We start from the raw sequence: 9,692 nt of genomic DNA, 5'->3' as shown, positions 1-9,692 counted from the left end.
TATGTACTGTATCTGAATGTAAGGGCAGAGGGTGGCATCGTTAAGTCATTAGTAAAGTTGCACCTAAAAAAAATGCTATGTGTATTTTTCTTTCTTCAGTAATGCGTATAATTCATGGTATGGAGGAAGCAGTATATTAATACATTTTCAAGGGCATCAGTCACTGTGAATACTTACTGTAGAATAGTATACTGTGCCTGCCTCTTTGTTTCTCTACTGTCACAAAAGAACACAATACAAAAAGGAGTTAATAATTATGAATTAAAACAAACAAGCAAAAACAAACACCTAAATCTGATGTACTGTATAGTACACCTTGTCCAGCAGCTAAATGACCTTTTCTTGGGAAATGTGGTCTATAGTTTTTTATTGGCCCACAATATTGTCTATATACAGTACTTCTTTTTTTTTTTTTTTAGAGGGGGGTACATGTGACCATACCTCTCCACATATACCCCCCTCTAAAAAAAAAAGCTCAATGCTGACAGCATAGTAGTTAAACAATAAGGCTGTGAAGGAGGGGAGATCTCAACAGTCACCAGAATAGAACGGTCTTCTCCTTGTGTTAGGGGTGTGTGTGCTTACTGCTTTGTCTCATTTTGGAAGTGACCTGTTCCCAGTGTTTGTACAATACAAAATGTTTACAGTGCTCATGTTTCTTGTTTCTCCATCGTCTCCATGAGCAAGAAACTCTTCCAAATTCTAGTTAGTAAGGGGGTGGGGTTCATATTAACCAGATGCAGTCTTATTTTGTCCTACTGTATATTTTGTGATGAACCCACCGCACGTGTCCACTATCTATTAATAACTTACACAAGAAGACCTGTACATACTTACAGCAGGCTGTTTCCAAAGTGGTGTGCACATATAAAAGGAAGGACCATACTGTGATCTTTAACATATTCAACATGATATGAGGAAGGGGGAGAAGGTACACAGTAAAATCTGGAGCGTTAATTTAAACAGGTTAACGCGCCAGACTTTACTGGTTAAGCAAAGCACATGAAATACTTGCCTTGTACTGTACAGTACATGCAACTCAAGACATTTGCTAACACTCATTCGATGTTGATGGCACTCAAATCTGACATTCTGCATCAAACCCACATCTACATTTTCTATTGTCAGCTTGTGTAGCAGATGCAACATTCTTAACAATCATTCACAGAGCTAAATAATAATTTGGGTTTGTACTGGTTGATGTTCATATCAAGTATAGCCATCTTGGTAAAAAAAAAAGAAAAGAAAAGAAAACAATACTCTCCTCTCGCTTCATTCATTTCAGTCAAACAGCCGAGAACCATAGTGAAATCAAGTTGAACGTGAGCTGGGAGAGGAACAGGCATCTGTTAAAGACTTCAGGCTTAATTCAAGACATTATATTTGAGTTGTTAATGCATGAATGATTGGGCTCTCCATCATCTCTCGTGTTCAAATGTTCACATGAACATGCCCTGTCAGCAGTCACTCAAAGCAACGTGTTACTCATATTGCGTATTTCGTATTTGTTCTGATAAAATGCTACATGACATGTCACATACTTTGAAAAGAACAAACTAAGGAAGTTATGGGTGGAACGGCAATAATCTTTCTAGATAACTTAATAAACAACACTACAAAGTACAACTACAGGAATGATTTGCTCCAACCAGCAGCACCAAAACGCCCTGAAGATTTAAGAACATGACTCTGTAGTTAAAACTTTATATTTTATATTTTGGACATATACTGTACGTCATATACTAGAAGCTGCTTAACTGATTGAAAAAACAAAACAAAAAAAACGCAAAGCAACAAGGCTATGCAAACGTGAAATGTTAAACATGTGAGGCTGTTTGAGCCAGGGTATTGGTACTGTGTGCAACGGTGTGCTATGGCACAAGTGTACAGTATGGCAAATGCAACTGATATTCATAGTTTTACAAAAGAAAAAAATAATGTTAAAGGACGACTTCACTGATTTTCAACCTATCTTAATTGGTCCTCACTAATACTCATGATAAAATGGTACTCTTTTTTTCTACTCGGTCTGTGTCTCAGAGGAGGGCTGTGGACAGTTCAGAGTCCCGTCTACCAGTGACATCATAAATGGGGAATCCAAGCTAATAGAAACTGCAGGCTTTCTATTCCTGGAAAGTTGCAATGCAATAAAAGAAGCCATTGTTCTCGTGTTAATAATAAAACTCTAAATAAAAAATGTGAAATCTTGTTGGAAAAAAAAATCATGCCTAACGATGAAGTCACTGGTAGACGGGTTTCTGGACTGTCCACAGCCCTCCTATGAGACACAGACCAAGTAGAAAAAAATGGTACCATTTTATCATGAGTATTAGTGAGGACCAATTATATGAAGATAGGTTGAAAATCGGTGAAGTCGTCCTTTAATGGCACAGAGTATTATTATATTATATTACATTATTTAGTATTATTGTACTATAACCATGGGATCCGGCTGGTCGGCCAGGAAGCCGCCCCTCAGGTGCATGCGTTGCTTCTCACCCCACGAGTTGATGGGGATGACCCCGGGGTCGACCACCACCACCACCCCAACGATGAGGTAATGCTCCTCCAGAACCACGTTGGTGACGAGGGACACCAGGTCCAGGGCCTCCTGCTCTGAGCCCTCCAGCTCCACCACCACCACCAGTAGGTTGGTCCACGTGAACACAGCACTGGGCGGAGGGAGAGGAAGACGCATAAGGGAAGGGGAAAGAGGAACACAGAAGGGGAAGGGATGGGGAAAGATGAGGAAGTTTGGTTTAGAACAGGATGGCTTTGTGTTAGGTTGATCAAAACAATGCATGACTGACATTTTGCAGCTTTATTCAAAAAGGTGGCAGCAGGCTCTGACATGGAAATACAATTCTTATCAGGGTCAAGTTCAGATTTTAGGCCACACATGGGCAACATATGGCTCAGGGGCCGGACCATCTCAATCTGGCCCACCAAGTCTTCAAAGAAAAACAAAATGACCACCTGCCCAAAACAAATCTACATTCTAAAAGGCTGCCATATGTTAATGGTTTTGAGACAAATTAATTTAACTCGACTCTAATTAATAGTAATTCATATTTACCATTTGAGTACTATACCTGCGTTCCTCCATCAGTATGTACTCTAATGTTTTATGTTTATAATGTAACAGTGAAACAGTCTACCGTGAGTCCATATTTATAACATAATGCAATGTGTTTTATCAGTGACCTGGAGTGGCACATATCAGATAAGATAAGTTACTGTATACTCATTTAAAAGTTGACACGGCATTGACGTACGTGGGTTGTTTTATGTAGGCTAAGTCTTTTCATAACCTCATAGGCCTACGCCAGAGTGATACAGTACAGTACAGTACAGCTGTAAAGAAAGAAAAAAAAAGATCAACATTTTGTAACTGAAAATTCTTGTTGTGAAAGCAATGACCTTATTGTAAAGTAGTCTGGCATGTCTACCAAATTCATGCAGTTTTAACACAATTCAGCAGTGTTTCAAGCCCACCCCTGTTGTAGGCTTTATTTCCTTCAGGTATAAGGTAGAGTGCTTGGACTAGAAGGGTGATAATAAAAGACAAACGCATAACAGAATCAACAGTAGCTTAGACCTCAAATTAGAAATAGCATGGGTACAACCAGTGGTGGAAAAAGTACTCACAAGTAAAAGTAGACAATGTATACAATGTAGAAATACTCTGTTACAAATAAAAGTCCAGAATTCAAAATTGACTTGAGTAAAAGTACAAAAGTCTTGGCATCAAAATATACCTAAAGTACCAAAAGTAAAAGTAGGCTACTCATTATGCAGAATGTAGGGTTTTCAAATGTATACAAATATTTTTGAAATAGCCAAAGTTTAAATAGGGCTCAAGTGGTTAATGTATGTTTTGTAATAATAATCAAAATGTACAAATAAAGTAACTAGTAACTAAAGTTTTCAAATAATTGTAGTGGAGTAAAAGTACAATATTTCCCTCTGAGATGTAATGGAGTAGAAGTAAAATAATCGAACATTACCTCCTCCCTCCAAATTGTATAAGTACAGTACTTGAGTACATTTACTTTGTTACTTCCCACCACTGCTACTTAGAAGTAGCACGGCACGGGTACAACACGGTAAGGATTCTTAAGTTCTTTCCCTGCAAACCTGCCCCGCTAGTCGTGCAGCAGGCAGTCTTTTTTAAAATGATACAGCACCATCTAGTGCCGGAATAACGGTAGCCTGGTAACCACTTAGCTTTGGCTATTCAAAAAAAGCATAGCCTATCTTTGAATAGATATATTTTTTAAAGCGTTTTTTTTTGCTTCTGGGGGTCCCTGGCACAAAACATTTTCAGATGGGGGTCCGCGGCCAAATGTATATCAATTTAGGGGTCCTTGCATGAAAAAGGTTGAAAACCACTGCCTGAGATATCCGGAGGGAGGGGTTTACCCGGCTAGAATAACGGTAATAACAGTGCATTTGTCATAGAGTTTAAAAAATTTAAAAAAAGAAAGAAAAAAAAGGCATTTGTAGGCCATAATGGAATGTTGAACATCATCAACCAGAATCACTTTATCTAGTGAATTTCATAGGAAACGATACCTACATGTATGCATAAACCACAATGAATCAGCATTACCTAAGTTTCGTTGTTGCAACAAATGTGAGTTAAGTTTCATTTCCTGATTAATTATATTGCTCAGCTTTGAAAAGGCTAGGAAATGGTGAAACGATACTGAGTTGGCATTGATCTGCCCAGACCAAAAAAAAAAGAGGAAAAAAATACGTAGTATAAAAACAACTGATTACAACGTCAGTGATCATTGACTGAGAGCGAGCTGATTTGACTGCAACCGGACTGTTCTCAAGAACATGACTGAGGTTAGTAGCCGAATTATTTGATTGGATAACTGTTATTTGAGATAATCTGTGTCACCATCAAGTTTAAGGGCAGGCAATTTTATTGGAATAGAATAAAATAAAATAAAAAGAGATCATCTCACTCAGACCGATTTCAATATAAGCGCTGCATGAGTGACTAAAAGCACAACACAATAGTAGTAATTACTAGTCATTGTGGTTCTTATTTTAAAGTCTTCCTCTAGTAAGCTAGCATCTACAATATGACAGTAAATTGTAGATTAATGATCAGTTTTGGCATGTGGAAGCCAACAGGTATCAATTGGTGACTGATGTGCAGATTTGATGAGCAGTTAATGTATTTTAAAGATTATCAAATGGATAGCTCCATTAAGAACCTCTCACTCCGCTATACAGCTCCGACATGAGGTTCTATGTGGTTGTCATCCAGAATCGGTGGAACGTCCGCCAAGGCTCCGCTGTTTACCCTTTTGTATACATCGTATCCCAAAACTAATGGTAGATTCCAAACTGCACGGATGTTTAAGGTTTGGTCCGGAGCATAATATTTTAGGTCCGGAGCGAAACTACCCGTTTAAATCGCTTATTTAGTCAGCCTGTGGGTGTGTGGCCATGTTTCCCATTCAACCCGGAAAACCCCCCTACGTCCGCTGCCAGTACTGCTCCCGGTTTGGCTACAATGGGAAACAAGGCCACAGGCTGACTAAATAAGCGATTTAAACGGGTAGTTTCGGTCCGGACCTAAAATATTATGCTCCGAACCAAACCTTAAACATCCGTGCGGTTTGGAATCTACCATTAGTTTTGGGATACGATGTATACAAAAGGGTAAACAGCGGAGCCTTGGCGGACGTTCCACCGATTCTGTATGACAACCACATAGAACCTCATGTGTGTGAGAGGTTCTTAATGGAGCTACCAAATGGATAGGCTATTTGTGTGAATATGAAATTGTAAACTTCGTTAAACTCCCTTTACTGTTCAAGTTGATAAAATACGAGACTTCTCATACAAATAAATACAACTATTATAAAGGTTTATCAGGGTAATGTAAGTTAAGTTACAAGGAATATGTAATCAGTTGTGTTTTTGTTTCATGCCATCCTATCCAGGAAGGATGAACAGAAATAGGACTCGGTGAGTAGTGTTCTTTTATCTTAAGAAGCATCACCTTAAATGTATTTATGGTTCATATTTAGCGGGAAATAAAGGAAGGTGTATCTAAGAATCAGGTGACAAACTTTGCATGTCTGGTGTCTAAGCAATAACATAGGCAGATTCACTATACAAATGAAACATTTGTTAAGGGCCACATATGGTGTGTGTGTGTGTGTGTGTGTGTGTGTGTGTGTGTGTGTGTGTGTGTGTGTGTGTACACACACCAAATCAATCAATCTAGCAGTAAACGGAAACATAATGATATAGGCCTATAATGTGTTTGACTCCTCCCAGATATTTAGGTTTTAAATATTGTGATACATATGTGGCCGATGTTAGATGTCTCCTCTCTGAATTAAACACACTCTGAGTTCAGGTGGTGGTAACAGCTCAGCAGCAGGGTGTTTATTCTGCATTGACAATAAATGGACATAGGAGACAGTGTATGTCAGCACATGTGGACACCAAAAGCACTTGTCTGTCTCTCATGAGAATCCTCCATTGCACTGAGGATTAACCATAGTATACTATACACAGTATTCTTACTGATCTAGTGATCGTATACAAGACTGTCCTCTTAATATAACATACAAACATATACAATATATGTAGTATATTTTACCATGAACTGTTACCATTTTTATAGTATTTTAGCTTATTTATCAAATCACATGAATTTGCATCAAACATGAATTGCACCATTTGCACAATGACATTACAACACTCTTTGACAACATACCTGCATTGACAATAAATGGACATAGGAGACAGTGTATGTCAGCACATGTGGACACTGGACACCAAAAGCACTTGTCTGTCTGGAAAGACAACAACACAATCTGTCAGCTACTTGTACTGGGGGGACGTTTTTTGTTTACAAGTAACAAAACATACACAAAATGAATGATTGACCCAAAAAAAAAACGTGACAGAACTAGTCTAATATAGTTAACATTCAGTCAGTTAACCCAGATTAACTTTTAAGTGCTTTTCAAGATAGTTAACATTAGTTTTGTCCACAGACATACAGAGACATTACCTCTCATGATAATCCTCCATTGCACTGAGGATTACCCATAGTCCCTTGCAAATATGAAGCTTGGTGCAGGCATGTAGAACAGCAGGTGGCGTAGTTTCCCCATTTAGTGGGATTTTAACTACAACCTATTGAACTATGTTACACATATTCCAATTTTAATGTCTATAATAATGTTTTTGTGTGTGATAATTTTGGTGCTGAAACTTACTGGCTGGGGCTTAGGGGTATTTTTGGACTGAAACAGGGGGCCACATTTAGACTTTGTCTTGGACCACGAAAAACCTTGGGCTGGCAGTAGTTCTACCAACAATATTTATTCATGGTTAAATTCTGGGTTAGAAAATGTCAGTAGTGGACAAATTCTATGACTATTTTTTTGAGAAGGATGTTTTGTTTTGCCCAGGATTGAACTTTAGGAATGCGGTAACTTGCAACAAAAGCAAAGATTTTGTGCCAACTCAATGACAAAGGTCTCTAATTAGCCTAAAAAATCACTACACATTCCCTATTCCTCTTCAAATATTTAAAGGAGAATGTCTCTTTTGGGCCAATTTTACCACCTACTCACAGTTGATTCAATATTTACATATTCATTCGATCAGCCACGCTTCAACTATGACATCAGGGATCTCCATAAATGAGCATGAAAGGGACACAGACAGACAGATGGATACATAGAGCTTTGTGGATTCTCTGTTCCGGACAACTGCTGGTCCGATCAACTTCCCACTCGCCCCTCTGCGGTCCGCAGTGATGTACATGGCAAGATAGATCGGTCAGATGGTTCTTGAGTATGTGGGGGAAGGTCAGACTCACATGGTCACAACTTTTTAGACAAGACAACGCAGACAGAGATTCTGTGCATTTTTAGATGGATATTGAAAGGTCTCCCCCCATCATTAGAAGGTCAATATCAGCCAGCATAACCAGGGACATGTGTTTTCAATGAGTAACATGGTGTTTGATGTTCAATTGGCTTATACAGGAGGCGCATGTCTAATCAAATGAATACCAAATATTGAATCAAGCAACTTAAAAACTGTCTGGGGTGCACATAAAAGCCAGAGTAGATGTGAAAATGATCCAAAAGTGTTGTGTTTTGTGAATAAGTATGAGTAATTTCCAGCAGTAATAATAGTAATTTGCAACATTAGTAATGTCTTGCCTATATTTAAGTCTTGTGAATCAAAGTATCAAAAACATGAACCTCTCTGGGTGATTTCAAACTTTTGAATGCTAATTTACTATTAATTAGATTGGTTTGTTTGAAATAAATGAAGCCCAAGGTAATGTTGTGACATATACACTGCATTGTTTTTCATTGTAATGTGTTATCTGTTTTCTGTTAAGAAATTCATTTGGTGCAACAGCTCCTCCATTCATTGACTACCTGAAAGATATTCTACGCAGATACCCTGATGGTGGACAAATTTTGAAGGTGGGACCAGTGCACATTCTGCTACAGCTGTATTACTATTCTGACATCCTATATTAAAATTGCAAATGGGTGGGCGGGCCGGCGGGCGTAAGACATAACTATAAATGTAGGTGACGTAGGTGTTGAGGGCTGTGTAGCGGCCCGAAATGACTATATAGAATAATGACTATATAGAATACATTATTACATAAATAGTTTATTTTGTATTGTATCTTTATCTGCTCATTTACCTGCACTTTTAATTCAACTGAACTTAATGTCATTTCTACCATGTCCCACTCCCTTTAGGGGCTCCATAAGTTTTACTATTGGTCATCTCAGTTTAGTACCGTCCAGCAAAACATTAAAGGGATATTTCACTTTCAAATAAAATAGAAAAAACATAAAAGAAATATATATATAAAAAAATATGAATAAAGTAATGGAAAAATCACAGCCCCCACACGCATTAGAAGGACATTCTACTGCGTGAGGGCCGTGATTTTTCCATAACTTTTTTCATTTTTTAATATATTTGTTTAATGTTTATTTTCTTTGAAAGTGAAGTATCCCCTTAAATAACACTATTGTTTGGGACATGGACTACCCTACTACCCATTGTCAGAAAGTATCAGTGTTTTACTGTGAAATGACATGTCATTTGCAATGGTCTGAACAGGAGCTGATCCAAAATGCTGATGATGCTGAAGCATCTGAAGTTATTTTCATCCATGATGAGAGGAGCTACGGTACAGAGACCCTTTGGACTGATGACCTGGGGAAATACCAAGGTATGTGTGGCTTTCTGAGAATCCTATTTATTGTCAAACATTTCAAAGCTGATCTTTGTCAGTTATCCCAAAAATATCAGTGGACCAGTTTTGAGAACCAAAGAAATAAACCTTAAGTGATAACTTGTTAACTGACTCATTCTTTTTGAAGGCCCTGCTCTCTATGCCTACAACAATGCTGTATTCACTGCTGAAGACTGGGATGGCATTCAGAATACAGGAAGGAGTGTCAAGCGCGACGATCCAAACAAAGTTGGGAGGTTTGGGATCGGCTTCAACTCTGTTTACCACATAACAGGTAAAACAATGCTACTCTGAATACATCTGTTGTAGAAGTTCGTGGTCCTACATTCTCCAAATCGCACTACAAAAATAGATTGTTGCAAAACATGGCTCATCATCTGTAATTTGAAAACAGGTGGTGTAAGTGATA

General features: G+C 38.2%; 3 protein-coding genes across 3 annotated transcripts in view; 1 reads left to right on the top strand and 2 right to left on the bottom strand.

Moving 5' to 3' along the window:
• Nucleotides 1–1,124: 1,124 nt before the first annotated feature.
• Nucleotides 1,125–9,692, bottom strand: part of LOC311064146 (disco-interacting protein 2 homolog A-like) — a 183,313-nt gene continuing 174,745 nt past the window's right edge. The window contains exon 40 of the transcript XR_014602684.1: nt 1,125–1,613. The gene's annotated coding sequence lies outside the window, so the exon portion shown is untranslated. The remainder of the gene's footprint in view (nt 1,614–9,692) is intronic.
• LOC311064151 (disco-interacting protein 2 homolog A-like) lies at nt 2,394–6,832 on the bottom strand. The gene is made up of 2 exons (XM_084083934.1): nt 6,752–6,832; nt 2,394–2,672 (listed from the first exon to the last, which is right to left on the bottom strand). Exons 1-2 carry the CDS (start codon nt 6,772–6,774, stop codon nt 2,426–2,428), a joined length of 270 nt encoding a protein of 89 aa, XP_083940060.1. The 5' UTR covers nt 6,775–6,832; the 3' UTR covers nt 2,394–2,425.
• LOC311064144 (sacsin-like) overlaps nt 4,736–9,692 on the top strand; it is a 49,411-nt gene continuing 44,454 nt past the window's right edge. The window contains exons 1-5 of the mRNA XM_084083919.1: nt 4,736–4,854; nt 5,967–5,991; nt 8,402–8,489; nt 9,148–9,259; nt 9,411–9,557. Of these exons, the coding sequence (XP_083940045.1) occupies nt 5,972–5,991; nt 8,402–8,489; nt 9,148–9,259; nt 9,411–9,557 (367 nt within the window). The 5' untranslated portion in view covers nt 4,736–4,854; nt 5,967–5,971. The remainder of the gene's footprint in view (nt 4,855–5,966; nt 5,992–8,401; nt 8,490–9,147; nt 9,260–9,410; nt 9,558–9,692) is intronic.

The sequence above is a fragment of the Gymnoscopelus microlampas genome (assembly GCF_963454915.1).
Source record: "Gymnoscopelus microlampas genome assembly, chromosome: 17".
Classification (NCBI taxonomy): domain Eukaryota; kingdom Metazoa; phylum Chordata; class Actinopteri; order Myctophiformes; family Myctophidae; genus Gymnoscopelus; species Gymnoscopelus microlampas.
This window is presented reverse-complemented; position numbering and strand designations above follow the sequence as displayed.